General features: G+C 51.9%; 1 protein-coding gene across 1 annotated transcript in view; it reads right to left on the bottom strand.

Annotated features, from left to right (window-relative positions):
• SHB (SH2 domain containing adaptor protein B) overlaps positions 1-25092 on the bottom strand; it is a 148323-nt gene that overhangs the window by 10503 nt on the left and 112728 nt on the right. Inside the window, exons 4-5 of the mRNA XM_017853567.1 lie at positions 24461-24632; positions 17190-17309 (exon numbers count right to left, since the gene is read on the bottom strand). Of these exons, the coding sequence (XP_017709056.1) occupies positions 17190-17309; positions 24461-24632 (292 nt within the window). The remainder of the gene's footprint in view (positions 1-17189; positions 17310-24460; positions 24633-25092) is intronic.

Raw genomic sequence — 25092 nt, forward strand, 5'->3', positions numbered from 1 at the left:
GAAATAAAATCACCGTCTTGTAAAGACATCTGTACTCCATGTTCACCGCAGTGCCATTCACAATAGTCAGCATATGAAAACAACTGAAGGTCTGTCAAGGGTGAATGGATAAAGAAACTGTGGTGTATGTATAATAGAATACTATTCAGTCCTAAAAAAGATCTTGTCATTCACCACACAGGAATAGGCCTGGAGGACACTAGGGGCAGTGAAAAAAGCCAGATCCAGAAAGAAAAATACTGTATATGGCCGGGTGTGGTGGCTCACATCTGTAATCCCAGCACTTTGGGAGGCCAAGGTGGGTGAATAACCTGAGGTCAGGAGTTGGGAGACCAGCCTGGCCAACACAGTGAAACCCTGTCTCTGCTAAAAATACAAAAATTAGCCAGGCATGGTGGTGGATGCCTGTAATCCCAGATACTCAGGAGGCTGAGGCTGGAGAATCGCTTGAACCCAGGAGGCAGAGGTGGCAGTGAGCCAAGATCGCACCACTGCACTCCAGCCTGGGCAACAAGAGCGAAGCTCCATCTCAAAAAGAAAAAAAAAAAAAGGAAAAAGAAAAAAAAAAAAAGAAAAATATTGTATGATCTATCTCATTTACATGTGGAATCTAAAACAAATACAAATATGTAGAGATAGAGAAAAAAACAGTGGGTCCTTGGGGCAGGGTGGGGAGGAGATGGGGAGATGTAAGTCAGAGGGTACAAAAGAGCAGACATGCAGGATGAACAAGTGTAGGGAGCTGATGCACAACAGGAGGACCACAGGTAATAAACAAATTGTACTTCATATGGGATTCATGCTAGATGAGTAGATGTTAGCTGCTCTAGTCACATACACACACAAAAAGTTAACTATGTAAGGTCAGGGATATGCTAATTTGCTTCACTATGGGAACCTTTTTTGTTTTGCTCTGTTGCCCAGGCTGGAGAGCAGTGGTGAAATCATAACTCACTTTGTAACCCCAAATGCCTGGGCTCATGCAATCCTCCTGCCTCAGCCACCCAAGTAGCTAGGAAAACAGGGGTGTGCCACCATGCCTGGCTAATTTTTAAAACTTTTTATAGGAATGAGGTCTCACTATGCTGTCCAGGCTAGTCTTGAACTCCCAGACTCAAGCAATTCTCCTGCCTTGGCCTCCCAAAGCGCTGGGATTATAGGCATGAGGTACTGCATCCAGCTTATAGTAACCTTCTTACTATCTATATGTATTCTATAACATCATGGTGTGTATCTTCATTACACACAATAAACTTTATTTGAAAAGAAGAAAAAAAATCCAGAGGGGCCTTTTAAAACTGCAAATTAAGACAGATCTGCTGCTTAAAGGCCACTGCCTCTAACCCAAGGGCGGTTTTTCTTCCCCAATTTCAAAGGCATCTGGTTGGCTGGGAACCACCCAGAAACCCTGCCAAGGACCTTTTGCAAATCATATGAATGACCGTGGTTCCTGGTGGAAAAACTCCCAATAGTTCTTGGGAATCCAGGTCTCAGTTTCTTCATCTGTGAAATGGAAAATAGTATACAATGTTCCCTGAAGTCCACTGAAAGCTAAGTAAAGAGCTCAGAACTGGGTGTTGGGGTACTGGCTTCTGCCTTATCAGGCCTTGGTTCCCCCATCTACATGATGAAGAGACAACCTTTGAAGCTTGGCACATAGGAGATGCTCACACCACATGGGAAGGAAGGATATTAAACAAAAGGATTTGCCTTCATTACAAACACCCCAGAGCCCCAGGGCTGGAAGAGGAGTGGAGGTTTTTAAAAAATAGAGTTGATTCAAGTGTGTCCTAGAATGTCCACCAGTACCCAGAGACTTACTTGTTAAGCCTGTGGCCCCCTGGGTCTCTTTGCAACCAAAATCTGTTTTAAACCGCCCTCTAAGAAATTCTGATGCATGTTCAAGTTTGAGAACCATCATTCTAGCTCCATCTGATGATGGAAACTCCTCTGTAATATCCGCAATATTTACTGTCCAGCTTTGCTACTTACCACCACCACTAGAGAGCTCATTCCCCACCAAGACAACCCCTTCCAAACAGACAGCTTTGCCCATCATTAAGTTCTTCCATGTCCTGAGCTGAAATGTGACTAACTGTAGCATGCTGAGGTCAGCCCAGCTCCGAGCTCTAGCTCCTGCAGGCCAAGTCCACTGCTTCTGCCCTGCGAAGGTCCCTCAGACAGGAAGACCTGGGCTGCTCTTTTCCAGCTGTCCCCCTGGGGCAGAATTTCCTGCTCTTTCCCATCCTGGTCACTTCTGCTGCCCGTTCCCGAGGCAGTCACCATCTCTCACACAGTGGGAGCCAGCAACTGAACAGGGTCCTGTGGAGTCTGTCCAGCTTGGCCATCAGCCCTGCCGGCTGGACACAACTCTGTCATTAACACGGACACTCCTGAGCTTCGGCTGAACTCCTTTTTGAGGTCTGCTGACCTCCTGAGTACCCCTCTCTTCCAGCCCCTCCAAAGTCCCAAGAGACAGGGTCTTATTGACATGAAAGTATCATCAGGTATAGCAACACTCGTCTCTTGACCACCCCAAAAGGGGCAGAAGCCGAGAGCTTTTCTGTGATGGGAAGGGATGGGGGGTCTTGCTTTGTTGCCCAGGTTGGAGTGCAGTGGCACATTCATAGCTCACTGTAACCTGTAACTCCTGGGGATAAGTGATCCTCCTGCCTCAGCCTCCTGAGTAGCTTAGGATTACAGGTGTGAGCCACCATGCCCAGCTAATTAATTTTTTTTATAGAGACCGCATCTCACTATGTTGCCCAGGCTGGTCTTGAACTCCTAGGCTCAAGCAATCCTCCTGCCTTGGCCTCCCAAAGTGCTAGGATTACAGGCATGAGCCACTGTGTCCAGCTGGGCCCAAGAATTTTAAGAAGCAAAAGCCCACTGGCTTTGGCCACACTTGGAAGGTTTGGAAATGGAACTTTGAAAGGTCACTGTCAGTTCTTCATAGTCTGGGTTCTGGGGGGCAAATCTTCTCATGTTGGACATTCATTCTGGCAGCTTCTTGACAACCTCTTTTCTCAAGGTGGAGAATTTTCTCAAAATTAAATCTCCGGTTCTTTGCTCCGTAATGAAATTGATTTCTGCCTTGACAGAAAACAAAGCTTTCATTTTATTATTTGGCTTGGGTTTGACCACATTAATTATTGCTGTTTTTTCCCCCCCAGCACGTCTGCAAGTAATTGAGTTCCACAAAGTTACTTACTTTAGGAACTGATTGCTTCCTGAAAGCAAAGCTCCCACAGAAGTAAAACAGGCAACCCTAGCTTCTTCAGAGACGACATTTTGGTTAGGGTTGGAACAATTCAGAGCAGGAAAATGTATTTTCCTAGCCTGAAAATCTGAACTCAACATGGGGTTATGCGAATATTTTCTGAAACGTGGGTGTCCAGGTCACACCATCTCCTGCGTTTGCTGCCTCAGTCATCTTACCATTGATGTGTCAGAATCCTACACTGCCTCAAGTTTCTAATCACTGTTACTGGCGTCATTCTTCCGGCCTCTGAGAACACTCTGCGGACGCCTGTTCAAGTCAATTCCTAACACCAGCTATACCAGGAGCTAAGAAAAGCCTGCCCAGCACCGTGCAAATGCGTTTCTCCCTGCGAGGTTGTGTTCAGCCTCGGTGGGGCATACGCCTTTAGTGCCAGGAGGAAATGATGGGTACACAGCTTGCTCTCTGGCAGACTGGGAGGTGGTGGGGGATTGTTGAAGGGATGGAGGGCTGGGATGTGGAGGGCTGATGTAGCCACAGGTGAGCCCCTCATCTCTCTAAGCCTGTCTCCTTGAGCGTAAAGTGAGGTTGCTGTGGGGAGCCAGAGAGAGTTGACTAGGGCTTCAGGGTGTACAAAACTGTGGTCCTGGACCACGACTGCATTTATGCCTCACAACGATCCTGAGATGTAGGAACTATTACTCTCCCCATTGTACAGATGTAGAAATGGAGGCCACACAGCTAGTAAGATGCAGAATGGAGATCTGAACCCGGGAGGGATTCTGGCTCCAGGTGGTCTACCTTCTTAGCCACAATACTCTATGCTCTTTCTCTACTGAGCCAGTTAAAGTACCCCCAAGTAACTGAGGTACAGAGAAGTAACAAAGAAAAGTTCAAGACAGCTGGAACCAGAAACAGGTTTCCTAACTCCACAGCCAATGAACTTCCTGCTCTGCCTCATTAAAAAAAAAAAAAAAAAAAAAAAATCCTCTATTATAGGCCAGGCAACTTTAGGAAGCCAAGGCAGGCAGATCAGCTGAGGTCAGCAGTTCAAGACCAGCTTGACCAACATGGTGAAACCCCATCTCTACTACTAAAAAAAAAAAAAAATACAAAAATTAGCTGGGCATGGTGGTGCACACCTGTAATCCCAGCTGCTCTGGAGGCTGAGGCAGGAGAATTGCTTGAACTTGGGAGGCGGAGGTTGCAGTGAGCCAAGATCATGCCATTGCACTCCAGCCTGGGCGACAGAGCGGGACTCTGTCTCAAAAAACAAAACAAAACACCATTATAAAAGAGATTCACTGTGGAAAATCCAGAAAACACAAATCCAAAATAAACAAAAAGAAGGTAAAAACCTGCCATTTCATCACCACAGATACTGGTTAATCACAATTCGGCACAGTGCCTTTCTATATTTTTCCCACATACATGCGTACAAGCATGTGACATATGGTTACCGACTGGGCTGAACTTTGTAATCTGATTTTATTACAATCATGGCTCATTTTGAATGTTGTGATTATTTTTCTCCTGAATACCATCTCCAAATGTTTCCTGAGTACCTATACTGTGCCAGGCCCTCTGGGGTGTTGAGACCGAAAGACACGTTCCCAAAGGAACCCTCAGCCAAGAAAGGTTCCTAGCAGATGACAAATCATTTCACACTACAACCCTGAGGGTCGAAATCAGATGTTAGACGGCAAATTTAGAAAGCAAGGTCCAAGGGTTTATGTACCTAGATTTCTTCCTGGGGTTTTCTAGTAAAACTGGAAAATCTGCTAGACAAATTCTAGAAGAGCTATAACATTTTATGCACCTCAGTTTTAAACCTAGAAACAAAAACTGGGTGACATTTTACAAAACAGAGAGAGGCTCTATCAATTCCAAGGGAAAACTGAACAGCCGGCCACCCTAGCCAAGCTGGGACCTTAGGGAGGAAGGACACTGCATAGGCCTTTCCTCTAATCTCCAACCTAAACGTCCTTGTACTTTGCTGTTGCTTCCCCATAACTTCCCCAGTTTTCTCCTCTCAAAAATCTTATCATCTGAAGTCCTCCTCAACTGGCCCCTCCTCCAGGAAGACTTCCAAGATGCCCCTAGTCAGGCTTACTTTCTTTCTCCCTCACTCTGTCCTCTGCCACACCTCTGTCCATCACAGTACTTCCCTACCGTCCTGTCTCCTTGTCTAGACTGTGAGCTTAGAGTCTGATGTGTCTTTGTCTCCTCACCCAGCTGACAGCCCAGGGCACGATAAGAGCTCAGTGGTGAAAACCGTGCTGCTGGCTTGTCTATAAGCCCTGCCCTGAAAGCCTGTGCTTAAAATGTGGCAGGGTGATCTCCAAGCTGCCTGAGGCCATAAGCAGAATGTGGATTTTCCAAAGGAAATGGCAAAAATAAAATAAAATTAAAATTAAAAAATGGTTTTAATTAAAGCATTTGTAATAAGCTGGCTTTGTCAAACCCAATTGTTTCTGATATTCCTCTTGGGTGAAATAATCTTTAAAAAGATAAAGAAAAAAAAAAGCAAAGCATTATTAAAAGTGGCAGAAAACACTCGTGCTGGAAGGAGGATGGAGGCTGCTTCCTAGAGAAGGGCAGGCGCAAGACACAGGCCGGTGGATGGAACGGCCTCTGCTCCAGCAGAGGGTAAGGGCGCGTGCGTGCCAGCGTGCCGCACACACAACAAAACCTCATTTTATAGCCCTAACATTTGAACTGCGGGAGCGAAGACGAGGGCTATAAAATTTGACATCTGATTTTATAAATCTGCCTCGAGTACTGACAATGTCTGTGGAGAAAATGAGAGAAGAAAATACAGTGCTTACGGGGCTCCAAAGGGTGATAACCCTGGGGTGGGAGCTGGGACATCTAGGGGCTCTACCAGCAGCCTTCCACAGGACCTCAGGAAGGTCCTCTTCCCTCTCTGTGCCTCAGCTGACCCCACGTGAATGCCAGGGTCTTGACCTGGATGATCCAACTCCCTTTGGGCTCTGACTGCCCAAAGGTCTGGGGAACAGTCAGGCCCTGCCTTAACACTGGGATTTTACCGTGTGAAGTTAGTGGCATCAAGCCCCACCAAATGCCTCTAGGTAAGGGCCAATCATGTTTCCCGTGGGGCCTTTGCGTCACTTACCCAGCTATCAGTACAATAAAGCCCCTACAGCACAAAGGCTCTGCAAACAACCCCAACTGCATCTGTGCAGCCTCTCAGAGTTTACGAGAGCCTCCACTGCCATTGCAAATCTGGGCCTCAGGGCTGAGAGGCTGAGACGGGAAGTGACTTACTGGTGACCTCCTGGCTGGTGGTAATGGTGGGATTCAGGCTATGATCCCTGTGCTCCTGGTCACAGCCTTCCTCTCCATGTAGCCACCCTTTCACTGATGGCAGATGTGACGTCTGCAGCTGTCCTTGTGGCCTTCCCTGCAGCACCCTGTATGCTTTCTCCCAAGTCGCCAACCAACTCATTCCCAGATGGTTTTTGCAAAAATATTGTTAAATAATTCAAATTAACAAGATGTTAGAAATGTGATTGGAAAGAAATGTTTTTCTCATTTGGAGAGACCACCCAGTGCCTCAGAAAGCAACTGTCCCAGGGCACGAGAGGTTTCCTGGAGATGGACGGGCAGTTGGAATGCTTCCCCGGTGGCAGAGCTGCACAGGCAGATTTATGTGGGCTGATATGAGACAATTAAAAACCAGCTGGAAACGTAATTGGGGCTGCTCAGATGCTGGAGAAGACCAAGGAGCTCCGGTAAAACAAAGGGCAATGCTGCATCCCTGGCTCAGAGGGGAAACACAGCAGGCCAGGGAGGGAACCCCAGCCTGTTGATGGGCATGTCTGGTACTGCCAGGTTGGGGGGTGGTGCACTGGGCTGTGAACTGGCAGAGTGAGGCAGAATGAGTGCAGGCACCTCTTGCCTCTGGGTTTTAGGTGGCAGTGGGAAGGGGGAAGCTGAGCTGCGGGGAGTCTGTTTTCCTGGGTCTTTTCCAGGTCTACATTGCAGCCGGGAATGCCACCACCCACCCAGCTGCTCTGAAATCTGGATGTGGTCCTTGACTCCTCACTCCTCCTCCCTCTCATCAATTCTACCTTCATATGCCTCTCCTTTCTACTCCCACTGCCCTAGTCCTTCACTCCTGATCTGTCACACACCCAGGGCCAGATAGGGCTTCCTAAACTTCTCTCTCGCCAGCTATGTAGGCCGCCTGCCACTGGCCCCTCTGAATTGGCCTTGGTCTCCTACTTTGCTACCAGATAGTCTCAGCATCATCAGCTTAGCACCCGGGTGCAAACGGAGAACTTCTAAGCTTAGCTGGAGCAAATGGCTGAGAAGGGTCAAGAAAGAACAGTGGTCCAGGAGCTGGGCAGGGTCAGCCTCTGCCCCTCCCTGACAACATGGCCTTAGGTTTCTAAGCCCCTTTGAGCCTCTGTTTCCTCTTCTGTAAAGTAGGAGCAATGAGTTGTGCTTTCTTCACAGCTGCTTGAGGGCTGGACCCAGAGAAGAAACTAGACTCCTCCAGTTGGGTTATGGATGCTGACACTGTTTGCTTATAGCCAGACAGAACCAGCCCCTCTGGTTTCAGGTCTCTGGGCTTTCTCTGTGTCACCACTGCCTGGGGAAAGGTGTCTGAGAAATGTTGGGCACGGGGCTCACGGTCACAGGTGCTGTCAGAAAATCCAGCTTAGGTCCAGAGACGGGGTTGGCCATTGGCTGGACTTCTCAGTGCCTGCTAGAGAGGAATGGGGGTGTTTCTACTCCGAGAGACCCCACAAGGTAGAAAGAGACCTTGAGCTGTGTTGCAATCTCATTTCTTTAATGCATTAACTGTGACGTAATGTGAACAACAGTCTCTCTTTTTTTTTTTTTTTGAGACGGAGTCTCGCTCTGTTGTCCAGGCTGGAGTGCAGTGGCGCGATCTCGGCTCACTGCAAACTCCGCCTCCCAGGTTCATGCCATTCTTCTGCCTCAGCCTCTGGAGTAGCTGGGACTACAGGCGCCCGCCACCACGCCCGGCTAAATTTTTTGTATTTATAGTAGACACAGGGTTTCACCGTGTTAGCCAGGATGGTCTCCATCTCCTGACCCTGTGATCCGCCTGCCTCGGCCTCCCGAAGTGCTGGGATTACAGGCGTGAGCCACCATGCCTGGCAAGTTTCTTTATCTGTAAAAATGATGGCAATGGTTGCTACTCTTCTCGAACATACTATCACAGTGTGAAAGCTGGCTATTCCCAAATATCAGGCCCTAGGCTAGGCATGCTGACCCGTATCACCTCACTCACACGTTACAGTAGCCCAGAGAGCGTGGCATGGCAGGATTTACACCTGCTGTGCTAGAGAGTAAACAGAGGGCTCAGAGAATAGGCAGAACTCAAACTAGGGTCTGTCTGAACCCCTCAGAAAGAAGGGTGCAAATCATGGTGACTAGTCTGGGATCCTGTAACTTGTCAGAGGCAGAGCTAGGATTTGAACCCAGGTCTACTGGGCATAAGCCCAGGGCTGTTCCTACACTCCCCATCCTCACTACACCAGAATCACCAAAGCACCAGGCTTGAAGTCCAGGAGAGGCACCAGTCTAATGTTGAGGGTGGCATCCTTGGCAATGTTTTACTACCAGCAGGGAACATGTTCTCAGTAATTTCTGAATAAAGGGAAATGTCATCTAATATTCCTCACAGTGTCCTCTCAACAGTGCACTCTCTTATCCTGCAAGGCATCTGCACATTCTAAAGTTCACTGTTCTCATTTAGTCCTCGCAAAGAGCGTTTGGGGAGTCTCTGTTTTGCCTACAGCAGCGGCTTCTAATTGTGGCATTTCCTTTAAACCTTTTAGAAGGAGAAAACACGAAGCACGCTAATTGAGCAGAAAGTTCATTTTTCCTCCATCAGCGCTGAAAGGACATGAAATCCTCCATGTGGTAAAAGCAAAGACACACACCCCCTCTTCCCCCATCACCCCTGCTGCCCTGACTCAGGCTGGCTCAAATGCTGCTAGCAAACAGGGCCTGCTGGGAAGGCCAGAGGCAGGCAAGCTTCTTCCTGTCTCTGGGCCTCAGTATCTCTACTTGTTCAAGATATTGGACCAGAAAATCGAAAAAGCCTCTTTCTGTTCCCTAAACCCCAAAATTTCTGCCCAGGGTACTCCTGGAGCTGCTACCTTGACTGGCTGCTAACATGCTTCCCTGTGAGATGAGGAGGCCAGACCGTAAGTTTGGAAGATGGGCAGGAGAGCTGGAGGCGCAGCAGCATGGTAATGAAAAAGGATACCTGTTGAATGGTCATCATCTCCAGCTCCTGATGAGCAACCAGGAGGTCAGAGAAGTTCACTCACTCATCCAAGGCCACACCAAAGGACAACGTACAGAGTGCAAGAGAGGTGAGAGGTTCAAAAGAGGTTATCCAGGAGGAGGGGAGCCTGGATTGGACTCCAGCTCTGCGAGATTCTCTAGCATGCTTTCCAGCTGTAGCCACATAAAATCTAGAACCCATCATTGTAAAGGAGAGTGGATATGGGCACAGATGGAGACTTCCAGGTTGAACCCAGACAATTCGCAATGCACTGGGCCACACCGAGCTCTTTCCCCAACAACCTGTGGCTTTCTGAGGTCTAAAATAAAGATACTTGAGCTACCACTGATAGAGCACTCACTATATGCTGGGGCATATGCTAAGCACTTCACATATATTGTCTCTTCATTAATACACCTGTGAAACCCATTTTATAGATGAGAAAGCCGAGGCTCAGAGATGTTCAGTCCCTTTGCCCAACACTACCCTGTTAGTATGTGGCAGAACTGGGTTTCAAGAGCCTAAACCAAGATCCAGAGCCATTGTCTTCACCGCTGTGCAGAGCTCCCTCTGTTGGGGGAGCCATGGGGCACACGGCCAGGAGCTCAGGGCCCCTGCAACCACAGCTGAGCAGTGTGGGGGTCCCGGGGCAAGCAGTACTGCACCCGAGCTGCACACACCTGCCTTCCCTGAAGTCTGCTCTTAAAAGGCTTCATCACCCCTGCAGGGGCCTGGCTGGGGAATACAGAGACCGACTAAGTCCAGGTATTCTGGGGCTGTGCAGGGAACTCAATAATGGCCAGCGAGTTCCCACTGTGGCTTTGCAGGGACTGCCCTGGTGGTTCACGCATGGGGGCAGGCAACCACCATGGCGCTAAGTGTCTGGAGTCTCAGATGTTAACCCAACAAGGGGATGCTTGGATGGCAGAAGGAAGTGGAGACTTGCTTCCTGCTGATAGATGAGGGGAGAGCAGCCTTTCCTCATATCCCCACTCCCACCGCCCCCCTCAAACCTTTATTATTTCTTGCTCCTAGCTGTCAGCAGCAACAAACTAAGATTAATCACTTGCCTGCCTGGACCCAGACATGCCTACTGTTTGAAAACTCTCCCCTTCGCTATATTAATCAATGAACGGACAAGCAAAAGAAAAACAACCCTAACTGCCATGCGCCTCGCAGTGCCCCTCAGCTCTTCTTGGCCCTGTTACACCCACCCAACCTCCTCTGGAGCTGCAGGAGGCATTTGCTGGCTGAAGACTAAGTACCCAGCAGTCAACACAAGCCCGGCTGCTCTAAGCCGGATACAAATAGATGTCATCAAGCAATCTGAAGGGCAGGAGGCATGTTCTTGATAATGTCCTGCTCCTCCTCCCCTCCTAGGAGGAGATGGGACGTTCCTGCCATCGTTGGACAGAGAGGAAAGTGGTCTCGTCATGGAACCCTTAAACTGGAAGCAAGTTTATTTATCAGACCCCAGACCCTCATTTTTTCGATGCAAGTGGAGAAGACACTTGCCCAAGTCACCCAGTACAGCAGGGACAGCCTGGACTCACCCAGGGCTCTGTCCATTCTGCTGCTTCCATGGTGATTTCTGAAGGCTCTGGAAAAGCTGGGAGAAGCAGAGACTGGTATATACTGAGCACCATCTGTGTGTAGGGCTTACCTGCCAAGCCTTACTTCTTGCTGAGGCAAGCATCCCGTGATGCTCAGGAAGGTGCAGTACCTTGCCTGCCTAGCATTGGGCGCGGGCAAAGAGATGGAAGTGGGACTTGGATTCAGTTATCTGACTGCAGAGCCTGTTTTCCCTCTCCATCTTGAAAAGGGCTGCCTTGGTCTCCTGGGAGGCCTGCCCACGTGCTGTTCACCTTCTGGACTCCTATAACAGGCCGCTCCCCAGCTCTCAGTCTGTGCCAGTTCACGTGGCATGTGTAGGGACGTGGTGGGGAAGGGGGGGGATGATTGAGGGGATGGGGAGGCAGAAGCTGTGTCCCTCCTCACCAGTACTCACAGGCCCCCTAGTTCACTCATGGTTCTAGAATACAGCTCTGACAATAGCATTGCATCCTGCTTCAAACCTTCAGGACTCCCTGCTGCCTCACAGGTGAAGCCCCAACCCCTCCACCTGGTGATCAGGGCTACACCTCACTTGGGCTCAGATGAATGTGTCATTTGCTGTTCTTATGAAAGCTCCGCACTGCCCTGTCTCTGGGCCCACTCTCTCTGCAGCCTGCCTTTTCTCCCCTGTCCGTGGGTCCAAGACTTGTTCATCCTTCACATTCCCCTTCCTGGTTCCTTCCCTCTTTCATAGCCTGGAACCTTTCACAGAAAGAGTACTTTCTACTTTGGGCAGCCCTGAACACATTCTCCATGAGTTACAGGTGTAAGTGTCTTCCCTTCCTCGTCAGGCTGTGAGCTCCTGCAGGGCTGCAGCTCATTCAGTAACTGACACTGGACCGGGCAGAGCTCACGGGCTGGGCCGGGGAGGCTGTGAACAACCAAGTGCCACAGCATGATGGAAACAGGCCAGACCCCAGAGGTGCCTCCTTAGGTCACATTTGCAAGAGGCCGGGCAATCTGCCTTCGGGGATTAGAAAGCCAAAGGTCCCTCTGTGAGGACTGTATGCGGCCGTTACCCCCACTGGCTTTGGGACTCTCACCACCTCAATGGAGCAGGGGCTGGGTCCTTGTTAAAGCTGCTGCCTGCAGAGGCCTCAGAGATGCCACTCAGTGCCCCTTTCCCATGGGTCACACAGGATCCCTGCTCCATGAGGGCAGAGCCTGCCCAGCAGAACTGGAGGCCACAGCACTCACCCTGCCTCCCTCTGCCTGCCCCCGGCTACAAGTCCCCCAGTCTTTAAAGTCCTTCCTTCATCTTGTCCACATTCCTTTGCAAAAACTCACCAAAGTAGAACTCGGGATGACTTATTCGCAGGCCAAAGTGCCTGAAGAGCCTTTTAATGAGATTTTTTTCAAGGCTTTTCATCCCTTTCCTCCACTGCCAGCCTTTCCAGAGACAGGAAACTGTGTTAAGAGTTTGACATTTTCTTGCCAATTTCTCAGCTCAACCCTTTGCTCCCTGAGGCTGGAGTAAGAGTACCCAGGGGCCAGTGGTGGGCGCTAGGTCAATGAGTTGGCGGGCAGCCAAGGGGGAGAGTTCTGCAGGCAGGAAGGGGTAAGGAAAGTGTTCAAGAGTAATCAGGCAGAATCGCTGAAGACGATTCACAGGTGGGGGCCCCCTGCCATGGAGGGGGCTCCGAGATGTGATGAGGCGTGTGCCGGCGCCACCGTGGGTCACTGCAAGTGCAGAAAGTTGAGGGGTGGGATTCAGACAGGTGGCAGCTTGGGCTGGTCCAGGGACCTGTCTGGTCACCACAGTGGGAAGCTGTCACCATCTCTGTGGTCAGTGGTCAGCTCCCAGCCAGGCAGCCTTACATCAACCCCGAATCCCTTCTGGGGCTTAATTTCCCCACCCAGGAAGCAAAGGGATTGGAGTAAATGGGCCTCAAACACTTCCAGGTTTGACATCGGAAGACCTTTCGACTGAGTGTAAGGAATGCCGGGAGGAGATGGGAGGACATGGCTGGGAGCCCCATGGCCTCCACTCCAGTCTTGGCTCTGCTGTGGACCCTGGCAGGCATTCAGCTTCTCCTAGCCTAAGATGAAGAAGAATATGCCTCGCAGCAGGACCCTGGTGAGTGCACCCTGCACATCAGTGGCCCTATCACTGAGAACTGCATCTCAACTCTTCTGGGAGCCCCTGAGACCCGCCAAGGCTCTCCTGCACCTCCGTATCTCTGCCTGGGCCGTCCCCTCTACTTGAGCTGCCCTGCTAGCCATCCCTGTCTGGGGAACACCTGGCTTCTCTTGAAGGCTCATGTGCAGCCTGCTCCCTGCAGCTTCTCCTGACTCTCTGTGGCAGGGACTGCCCACCCACACGCCAGCTCTGGGCTCCCAAGATCCCCTGTGCAGACCTGTGTACAACAAGACACAGGTTGGCCTGGCCAGGCTGAGCCCCTGGAGGCTGGGCCTGACTGTTCTCATCTCTGGACTCTCTCTGATGCCCAGCCCAGTGGCTGGTACAGAGGTTTCTGAAAATATCTGCGATGGAAGGGTGGACGGGGTGTCCTCTGAGGCTGAACTCCCCCAGATGCTTTCTTCACCCTAGAACACCCTCAGGGCAGGACAAGCTCACATGAAAATGGTCAGAGGTGGATAACCAGCATAGCTGGAATTCCAATGTCAATTTGCACCAAGCTCCTGACAGTGTCAGGAATGCCATTCCCCACCCACCCCTGCCAGGCAGGCCGTGAGTATCTGAGAGAACAGGCCCCTCACTTGGTGGTTGACAACGATGGTGCTTGCTCCAGGCAGCCAGGACATGCAGTCCAGGCAGCCAGGACATGCAGTATCAGGACAGTTCCCCTTGTGGTTGAGGTGATTCTCTCCAGGATATTGCTCCCCAGCCAGCAGTGGGACTGGTCATCGGGAGCTGGGGCTCCTCTGGGAAGCAAGTTCATCTCCCCTGAGTGGGTTACCTGGCTCGGCCATAGGAGGCCTAGCCTAGCCCACCTCCCCAGTTCTGGCATTCTTCAGGGGAAAGCTGGGCAGGTGAGAACACCCCTTGTCTTTGGAGGTGGTGATCTAATGCCTCTAGATCTGCATGCAAAACTAGACTCTCACCTCTAGCTCCTTTGGGTGCAGATCAGTCACCCAAATGACAGTTCCTGATAATGAGGTCCATGGGATGGGTGCAGGAAGGCAAACACAGAGTCTGATGGTGGAGGCTGCTGGGCTGCCTTCCCAGTTTCCCTCCACCTCCTCCCCTCACCTGGGAGGTGCAGGTGGTCCAGCCCACAGATGGGGACATGGGGAGAGTCAGAGAACCCCTGATGTCATTGGTGGAGGTGGTCTTAGAGCCCATCAAAGCCCAACTCCCCTCCGGACAGATGTAGGGCAAGAAACTTACCCCAGGGTCACACAGGGAGCAGTGAGTGGCAGAACAGGACTCCTATCCAGAATTCTGGACAATGGGTCCTTCCTGTGGCTCTTAAAAATGGACTTCAATCAAACCGCAAGGCTGACCCCAGGAAGCAGGGGCAGGGTAATGGGAATCACACTAGATAACACTGACACGGTGCTGGCTGGGCTGGGGACGCTGTCTGTCAGCAGCTCATTGCCATACCCAGTGCACAGATGGCCAATGCCATAAGGCCAGTGAGTGCAGGAAGCCAGGCATGAGGCCTGTCCCCTGCCTTCCCCACCAAACACAGCCGGGCCCTTGGGACTACATGCCTACGCTGTGAGGGTAGAATCAATGTGTTGTCAAGGGTGGTCCTACCTCTAGGGAATGGCACACCCCAGCGAGGAGGGGAAACGATGCTCCTGGCCCTCTGAGCCCCGCTGTGAGCTGGCATCTGGGCCTGCTTTTACAACTGAGGGTGCACTGCATAGGGGATTGAGAATTCTGCAGGAGACAGCTGGTGCTATTACTTCTGCCACTGGGTCTAGGTTCCTTGTGTGCTCCCTGGTTGGGACCTCAGCCCTGGCACATCCTGGGTACTCAATAGGCTGCTGTTCCCTCGAAGGCAGGTCTGCACTGGAGTCACCACAGGGCCCCACTGCCAGCCAGGCAGGCCCTCAGTTCAGGGCTCAGCACCACCTCACCTCTGCCTGGATGAACATGAAGCTGGAGCAGCTGACGGGGCTCTGGCCCTCCAGGATGAATGGCCAGGCTTGGCACGGAGTGCTCTGTCCAGTTCTCCCTGATCCTTTCGTGGAGTCCCCTCCAAGCCAGGCCCCCAGCCACGGGGATTCCAGGAGGAATGAGGTTCACTGAGGAACTCAGAGACACATGGGGAGGGAGACAGAGTAACAACCCCAAATGACCAGTGCCCCAGAGGGTCCCTGGAGCACTGAGGAAGCCCAGTACGCAGGGAAGGCCGGTGACACTGAGTCCTGTCGCTGATGCCACCTGCTTCCTTTACCTCTCACAGCCCAGAAGAGTGCCACTCACCTCGATGGCGCCATCAGCACGCCTGGTGACATGCACACCCCCCTGCCACTGCCCTCTCCTCACTCCAATTCCGTTCCTCTGGTTTTGGCCACTTCCTGCCCAGCCCCAGAGGCAGTTTAGCACATTGAACTTTCTTTGGCTGCCATAACCGATCCGATTCTTTCAGTCATCAGGTCTGATGGCAGACAATGAATTACGCAGGCATCAGCAGCCTAGAGAAGAGCAAAGTACCTATTTCTTGTTTGTCTGGAGTGCCCGTGCTGGCTAGAAGTTCCCTCTGCATCCTCTCTGGTTAGGCGGTGGTCCAGCCTTTGGTCTTATTCCCCCAGTGTTGACAGGCTCACTACCTTGAGGCCGCTTGGGTAGCTCTAATTCTTGATCTTCTCTGGCTGTTAGGAAATTTTTCCTCTTGCAGAGCTGGAATCTGTCTATCCATCATCTGCCCAGAAGTCCCTAATCTGCTCATTGGTTCCCTCTGCCCCGACAGTCCTTGAGAGTCACATGGTCCCCGCCCCGTGTCCACACGCTCTCTCTTCTCTAGGTGGACTCCCAGAGCCTGTGTGCCATGCCCTGCCCGCCTGTGCCCGTGCCTGCCGCCCTCCTGACTCTGCAGTTTGTCATTGTCCCTCTCAGGGCAAAGCCCAGAAGATGCGGGGGGAGGAGTCAGTCATCAGCAAAGAACACAGGCCAGTTTCATCTTCCTTGGTTTTACTGAAGCCTGTCTACACAGCCGGCATGTGTGTGGGCTCTCCTGACAGCCATGTCCCCGCAGGCCTGCTCTCCCTCCCATGGCCTCTAACAGTGGTAACTGGGACAGAGACGATGCCAGGCAGAGGGCTTCACTGCTTCTGGGGGGTCTGTGGGTCTGTGCTGGCTGAAGAGCCTGGGTTTACACCCCAATTATGTCACCAGCTCTCTATGTGTCCTTGGCAAATCTGTCCTTTCTCTGGGCCTCAGTTTTTCTGCAAAATGGGTTTAGACATTCTTTTGGGTCCCATCCAGCTATAGCACCCAACTAAAACACCCTTTTCTTATCTTTGGGCCTGCCCATCCTGACAGAAAAGCCTCACAGGTCAGAAAGACCTGAGAGTTTCCAAAGCTGTGACAGGCAGTAACACCAGCTCTTCCCAGCACTCCTCCTAGACTTTGTGCGAACCCAAACTCAGGCCCACCCAAACTGCAAGCCAGAGCACTAGGAAAGGGTCATGCTCACAGTGGCAGAGAGTTACGGGCTGGTCACAAGTCTTGGCCCAGCCATTTGGGCCAGTCACACCCCCCTCCGTGAGCCTGTTTACTCATCTGCAAACTGGGGACAATATGTTCCTCAAAAAAATCAAAGGACCGTCGTGGGCTCTGAGAGAGGGATGAGGCATGCTAGGAGCTTCGTACCACCCCGGCTCACAGCAGATGTGAAAGCTATTCTCGGATAGTTAATATAAAATCCTAGGAAAAGGCCCCTCGTCTTCTGGGAGGGCAGCAACGGCAAACATAAAAACTCCTCTGCATCCCAGGAGAATAGGATCAAATTGAAAAACCGAGGCTTGAAATAACGTGTGCTGGCAAGTTTCCCAGGGGACACTGGCGGGTCTTTCCGCCACAGGCACAGTGGCCAACCATGCTCGCAGAGGCTGCCGAGGGCTGGGGGTGCTCGGGGCGGCACTCACCTCAGGGAGAGGGAGTAGTCATGCTTGCTGGTCTGGCTGTTCCGGACAAGGTAGCTACACTCCTTGCAGAGTCGCAGCAGGTTCTCAGCGTCTCCTCTGCTGATGGCTCCATGATACCATCTGTGGAAAGGGCAGAGAGCAGTCAGAGCCCAGCACGATGGGATTCCCATGGCCCTAACCTGCCTTGGGAGGCTCAGCACCCACAGGGAGCCTCCCTACACAAGCAGGCATGCCCTGATTCATTCCATGGGTATCCACTGCCCACCTGCTGCTGCCGGGTCCTGGGGAGAGCACAGCAAACAAAACCCAGTCTCTTTTCACGGGAAGCTTACGCTCTGGTGCAGGGAGTCAGGCCACAGACACTCAAGTCATCACAGAGCACACGGTGTGAGGATAGGCACCATGGAGATGAAGTGGCATAGGGTCATGTGGCTGGGGGCTAGTGGGGGACTATTTCAGGCAGGGTGGCCAGGGAAGCCTTTTCAAGGTGCGGTGGCTCATGCCTGTAATCCCAGCACTTTGGGAGGCCGAGGCGGGTGGATCACCTGAGGTCAGGAGTTCAAAACCAGCCTGGCTAACATGGCGAAACCCCATCTCTACTAAAAATACAAAAATTAGCCGGGCTTGGTGGTGGGCACCTGTAATCCCAGTTACTTAGGAGGCTGAGCCTGGAGAATCACTTGAACCCGGGAGGCAGAGGTTGCAGTGAGTTGAGATTGCACCACTGCACTCCAGCCTGGAAGACAGAGCAAGACTCCGTCTCAAAAAAAAAAAAAAAAAAGAAAAGAAAAGAAAAGAAAAAAAAGAAGAAAGAAAAAAAGTGACATTTCAGTGTAGACCTGCAGGAGGGAAGGAGGGAAGCCAGAGAGGAGCTTTCTTGGTAGACAAATCAGCAGCGAAGGCCAAGGCAGAAAACTGCCTAGAGTGCTCTGGAAAGAGCCAGGGGCCAGCCTGGATAGACAGAGGCAGCAAGGGGAAGGGGTTGGCAAGAGGTCTGGAAACAGGGCTGCAGCAGGGGCTTTTCTCTGTTTGAGCAACATGGAAACCATCAGAGGGTGCTGACGGGAGGGCCACGCTCTGACTCAGGGACGTGTGCAGAGACATGGATGGTGGGCAGTGAGGTAGTTGTCCATGCTCCTGCCAGATGGCTCTAGCACCACTTGGGCATGTGGGAATCCCAGCATTACTGCTCCCAGACACCCAACATGCCAGAGGAGGGCAGGCGGCAGAATCTGAGGAGAGGAGTGCCATGCAGAGGGCCCGACTCATCCCCCATCTCCCATCAGAGGAGGAAATGGGCGCAATAATTTTCTTTCTTTTTTATGAGACAGGGTCTCACCCTGTCACCCAGGCTGGAGTGCCGTGGTGCGATCACAGTTCACTGCTGCCTCAAACTCCAGGGCTCAAGCAATCCTCCTGTCTCAGCCTCCAGAGTAGCTGGGGCTATAGGTGCGTGCCACCACACCTGGCTATTTTAAAATCTTTTCTAGAGGCAGGGTCTTACCATGTTGCCCAGGCTAATCTCGAATTCCTGAGCTCAAGTGACCCTCCCACCTCACTTCCCAAAGTGCCAGGATTACAGGAGTGAGCCATTGCATCTGGCCTGATTTTCCTTTTGTGTTTCCTTTTTTTTTTTTTTGGTTTTTAGAGACAGGTTTTCCCTCTGTTGCCCTGACTGACGTGCAGTGGTGTGATCATGGCTCACTGCAGCCTTAAACTCCTGAGCTCAAAGGATCCCCCTGCTTTGGCCTCCCAAGTAGTGGGACTATAGGCACGCACCACCATGCCTGGCTCACTGATTTTCACGACTAGAAGACCTGATGGTAAAATTGCAGGGCAAGAATAAAGATCCTCATTGCCCATGAGTGGACACACTCAAAATACATTCCTGTTTACATGATGGTCTCTGTGGGGCAGTGGAGGGGGTGAGACTCAGCTATGAGAGGCAGAGGCACTGAGCAGTACCATGGCTGGAGTGTGCTTTGTCCACAGAGACATGGATGCTGCTCCAAATGGTGGCTCTGCTGCCCACTGGCCAGGCAAGCCGCTGACCAGGCAGCTTTTATTATGGGAAGATCATGCCAACCTCTCTTGGGTTGTGAGAATGTAACAAGTGGCCCCACAGGAAGGGCTAACGTAGAGCCTGATGTGGGGCGAGTCTTAACCGATGGCAGCTGCAGCATTAGTAGAAAGAGATTGCTCTCGCAGACCACGTGGTGACATCCCCATCTACAATGGTTGCAGGCCCCTGCCCATCCAGAGGCTGCATTTTACATTTCCAGGTGCAAGTGGGGATGCTGCCTCCCGGTGCCTGTCTCAGAGTGTCCTGCAAACCGTGCCCCTGAGAGTTCCAGCACTGACATTCTCCTCAGAGAAAAACCTACATCGCCCATCCCCGTGCAATTCCCCCCACTCACAAGGCAGAGCTCAACAGTTAGTAGCGGTGGCCACAGCAAAATTAAAACCCTAAGAGAAAAAATCAACTTTAAAGTCAAGGACTGGAGAGTAAATGTGAGTGTCCTTGTCCAGTGGGAATGTGGCCAAGCAGTGCATGGTCCAGGCGGTGGCCACCAAGCTGGACATCCGGAGGAGAGACCTTCCAGGGGAGAAGGCAGGAAAAGCATGCAGACCACAGACCCCATTCTTTCTAAAGGTACAGAGAAATATGTAAAGAGGAACGTGAAGTTGGGGGATGCATGGGTTGCCACAATTAAAACACCACAAGTAAAACATTTCCTGAGACATGAAGGCCCATGTTATGCTTTAGAAAGGCTACATGGCTGTAATCAGGAGAAACAAAGACAGCACTGACTTCGGAAGTAAGAGTTAACAGGTTTGGGAAGGCTGTCCTCTGGGAGATTTCACTGTGTAACACACCCTCAGTGAACGGACAAAAACGTTTTATTAGAAAAACAAGTCCCAGCCATTTGAAGCTGAGCCATCCTCAGGGAAAGGCCTAGAAGTGGTCCCTGGGGAGGTGCTGCCTGCTATCCACCCTCCCTGAGCTCAGGAGCAAGCCCTGCTCTGACAGGGGGCATGGCCTCTGGATTCTTGTTAAGGGGAATCCGGGTGGTTAACACGATAAGCTACCAGTCCGTTCCCTGACCGCTCCACACAGAGGCAAGGGCAGGGGACAAGGGGCTGAGGAACAAAGGAGAGAAGGAGCAGAGGGTGCTGGATCTGGGGGCCAGGCCGGCACTGGCCAGCTTGTCAGCAGGAGGCTGGAGACCAGGAGTCAGGCTGGGCTGGGCGATCCTGTGGGGGGCTACGGCCAACTGTTGGGCCCACATAGGCCTTGCTTCACCTGGAAAGAGAATCCAGGCAGGAGGTCATCTCAGGGATGGGCTGGACCTCATGGGGTTGGCCAGTCAGGTCAGAACCAGGGGGATTAGGGAGACTCAACTTTCGTCCCTCACCCCAGCCAATACCCATGAGCTCATCCAGTATTTACTCACCACTCACTATATCCTTGATCTCATGGGGCTGACAGAGGGAGAGAGAGAGTCAACAGAGAGACACAGGAAACAATTCCAGATAGTGACGAGGGCTATGCAGGCATCCTGGGGTTACGATAAGGCAGTGACTGGGGTTAGGTGAGATGCCTGCTTAGAAATGAGTGGACAGGGGAGGCCCTGAGACATGACATGCGGCCTGAGAACATGAGAAGGAGCCAATCGTGAAGAGCTAAAGAAAACATCTCTGCAAAAAAGGCAGCAAGTGCAAAAGTCCTGAGGTAGGAATGCGCTTGGTGCTCACACAGCAGGAAGGCGGCAAGAACGGCCCAGGCACTGTCAGCAGCGGGCAGGAGGTGGGCCCAGTTCTTGTGCCCAAGAGGAGAAGTGTGATTTCATCCTCAGCAGTAAGAGTTTTAAGAGATGTTATTTGCCCTGGGAAATCTTACAGTCAGTCAGTCAGATTGGCCTGAGGAGGGGTCAGAGAAGACAAGTCAGGATGCTAGTGCAGTAGTTCACATGGCAGGTGGCTGCGGAGGTGTAGGAATGATGGATTCTGGTCGTCCTTTGGAGGGAACACTGGCAGAATTTGGTAAAGCAACAGATGCTGGTGTCCAGCAAAAAAAGGAATTAAGATGATGCCAGGGTTTGTGGCTTGAGCCACACCTAGTTAGATGTGACACCGTTTATGGAGGTGTGGAAGCTAGGGGAGGAGCAAGTTTTGAGGAGAAGATCAGGAGCCCAGTTTTGAACACGTTAAGTTTGAGATGCCCACTTGTCAGCCAAATGGAGATGCCAGGAAGCAACTGGACGTAGGAGTCAGGAGCTCTAGGAGAGGTGTGGGCTGGTGCTATGCATCTGTGAGTCACCACCAGGATCCCGGGAGAGACAACCCAGGGAGAGCACGTAGTTAAGAGACTGAGCCCTGGAAAGTCGGACCTTCAGGTCAAGAAGAGGCAAGGAGCCAGCAGAGGAGATGGAAGAGTGGCCATGGAGGCAGGAGGAGCACCAGGCCCAGAGGCCCAGAGGCCCAGAAGGAGAGTGGTCAACTGTGGTGACTGCCACGGAGGACAGAGGGGGTCGTCTGGGGACCCAGGCTGGTTGTAGTGGGTGAGAGAGAAGGGGAGGTGACAGAGAGGGGAGAAGTGCTGGCAGCTCTTTGGATACTGTTCATTCATGCAACAGCCATTTATTCAACACCTGTTACGTGCTGGGCACTGTTCTGGGCACAGGGGATGCAGTCGTGACTTAGACAAGTTCCTGCCCTCATGGAGTTTCTGTTCTCAGCAGGGGCAGTACCTAGAGAGGAATGTTAGGTCAAGTTTTTTTTTTTTTTTTTTAACTTATGTTGGCAAAGTTTGTTACTGGGACATGTTTATATACTGATGGTAACGATGGAGGAAGGAAGAGGGGTGTGTGTGGGGCTGCCTCCAGGAGGCAGTGGGGACAGACCCTGAGCACTGAAGCAGCCTTTCTGCTGTCCCAGAAGGCGAGGCAGGCGGTATGGGCACCTAGGCAGATGTGTGCCTGCCCATCCACAGCCACCCCGTGTGACCTGGGGCATACCCCCAGTGCCTCGGTCTCCCCTCCTACTCCCTCTGTGCTAGGGTGGAGGAGAGGTTCAGACCGGAAGGCGCCTCCTGAACTCTAGAGCAGCATCAGTCCAGCGGGGGACAAGGTGATCCTCTTTGGTGGGGTCATCAGGCTCTATCCAAAGTGGGATTTTACCTTAAGCACACCCCGTGAGTGATGAGTCAGGACTTCTGACTCATCTTGGAGAGTTAATCGTGGAGAGATGAGACGATGGGGGAGGAAAAGCCAGTCATGACTCTGGACTTGGCTGGTGGCCCCATCAAGCGGGAATGGGAAAGGAAAGGCAGCCCAACTCCCCCTGCCTTGCGATGAAGGCTGAGTCTGGGGATGGGAGAGGGCAGGCTGGGCCCAGACTGACCCAGGCAGACCTGGCCACTGCTGGTCAGGACGCACGCTGAACATCTGTGGGTCACAGTTTGTTGATTAAAAGCACATAGTTTGATCAGAAATAAGCAAAACCTGCCAGATGATCTGCACAGCTGTGAGACATGATTCACAGTACCGGCTAGGAGCAGCCCCCAACCCCACCCATGCGCCCTGTACCGCAGGAGTGGAGCACTCACAAAGGTGGCAGAAGCCTCCAGAGGTGACAGCACTTGCTTAAAAGGGCAGCATATGACGTCATTCGGAAAACCCTGCATCCTGCTCACCGAGTGAGAATTTCCTGTGAGGGGATGCCCTGCTGGCCATGCCAAGACCAGAATCCCCGGGCCAAGACAAATATAGTACATGACACACACCAGGGAGGGCTCACGAACCGTGCGTGGTGTCAGTGAGTCTCGTGGTCTTATATGTGCTTACTCAAAGGGTGAGAAAAGCAAAGAGTAAGTGGAGGACAGAGGAGGGGAGAGGGCAGGGACTGGGTCACGAGGTTGGGGGTACTCTGAGCCATGAGTCCTTGCCAAGGCTCTGCACCACTCTGGGCCCTGATGGTCTCATCTAGGCAATGGGCTGACAACCCTTTATTGTACATTTTCTTGTTTAAGCAGACAAGACACCTGAGGACACCAGCACAAGTCCTGCACCTGCTTTGTCAAGTTCCTGGAGAAGCTCATTCTAATCCAGGTATGAGGCACAGTTAGAAACTGAAAACACACAGAATGAATGGCAGGCTAGGGAGGTGGGACTTTATCCTGGGGGTAATGTGGAGCCACTGAAGGTTTCAGAACAGAGCAGGAACCTGCACCCAGGGATGATTTGGCAGAGCAACGAGATGATAACCATGGCCAAGGGGAGGGGCAATAAAGGGCTGGGCCCTGCACAGTGCTGGGGGCAGCAAGGACAGAAAAGGATGTCGGACCTTGGGGGCAGCATAGATGGGACTTGGCCACTGACTGGAGGTGAGAAACCTCTGGGCAAAGGGGCTGAGAAAAGTGGAAATCTCAGGAGTGGAAAGGCCTTGCCCAACTCTAACAGTATCAAGCAGACATGGAGCAAGAACACGACTGTAGCTAGAAAATAAATCTAATTTACACGTAGTTTTACACTTAGGGAAAAGGATTTAGTTTATATTTAGTTCTTCCAAGAATTTATTTGCTGCATGATGAAATGAGAAACTAGGATGTAAAAAGGAGGAGTGAACCCTGTAGACTCTTTTTTGCTGTCCCTCCTGCCATTGAAAGTAAGGGTGGCCACATAGTGTGGAGAGCATAAGTTCAGGGCTAGAAGCCAGGAGGTATGTGTTCTAATCCTGGGCCTACCACTGGCTGGGTGGGAGCCTCGACCTTCCAAGAGCCTCAGCCTGCCCATGTGTACACGGACGGGGAGGTAGGGGCAGACTAGAAGGCCCCTGGAGTTCTAGCATGTCTCAGTTTGGGAATTTATTTATTTTTTTTGAGACAGGGTCTCGCTCTGTGGCCCAGGCTCAATTGCAGTAGTGTGATCACAGCTCACCACAGCCTCAACCTCCTGGCCTCAACTGAATCTCCTGCCTCAGCCTCCCAACGAGCTGGAACTATAGGTGCATGCCATCATACCTCGCTAATTTTTGTATTTTTTTCTTTCTTTTTTCTTGTAGAGACAGGGTCTCACTATGTTGGCCAGGCTGGTCTTGAACTCCGAGGCAAGTGATCCACCCACCTCGGCCTCCCAAAGTGCTGGGATTACAGGTGTGAGCCACCACACCTGGCCCAATCTATGGATTTTTAAAAGAAGATGACATGAAAGAGGGGGCAAAAACTAGGTGAACTGGGAGGTGAGGTGGGGCTTTGCTCCCTCAGAACTTACATTTGCTTCTCCAGGGGAACAGTAGGATCCACCCTTTCTCCTAGGATCCCACAGAACTCGGGGCTCCCATGTTTGATGGGCTTAAAGCCCCCTCCAGGGGCACGAAGCTGGCGCCGCCGGTCCCGCGAAGGCGAGGGGGATGACTGCCGCTTCTCGTTGCCATTAAACTGTGCTGTGGGGAGGGAGAGAGAGAAAGTGCAGGGTTAGCAGAGCTCAGCCCAGGGAGCTACTGTGATGCACAGAAGGGTAACGTTCAGTTGCTCTATTTGACACTTTACAACTTGCAGGAGGAAGGGTTTCAAGCAAAGAAATAACATGGTACAAAAGATTTTGGCTTCCTAAGACAGGACACCCACGTGGTCACAGCCTAATGGGGCATGTGAGTGGCTGGTTGAGCCTCCAGAGGCCACTGAGCTCAGCCTTACCCCCACAGGAACTTCTCTGCGGCCTCCAGCAGTGGAGCATGGCACTGCCTTGGGGGAGCTGTCCTCAGGACAGTTGTCAGGGGAAAAGGCTGTTTCTTGTATTGGGCCAAAAATCTGCCTCCAAGTGGCTCCTCTCCTCCTCTCATCCCACCTCAGGCCATACTGGCCACATCTGTCCCTTTCCCTGGGATACTCCTACAGAGTGCC

Source organism: Rhinopithecus bieti, unplaced genomic scaffold (assembly GCF_001698545.2).
Source record: "Rhinopithecus bieti isolate Rb0 unplaced genomic scaffold, ASM169854v2 scaffold_36417, whole genome shotgun sequence".
Classification (NCBI taxonomy): domain Eukaryota; kingdom Metazoa; phylum Chordata; class Mammalia; order Primates; family Cercopithecidae; genus Rhinopithecus; species Rhinopithecus bieti.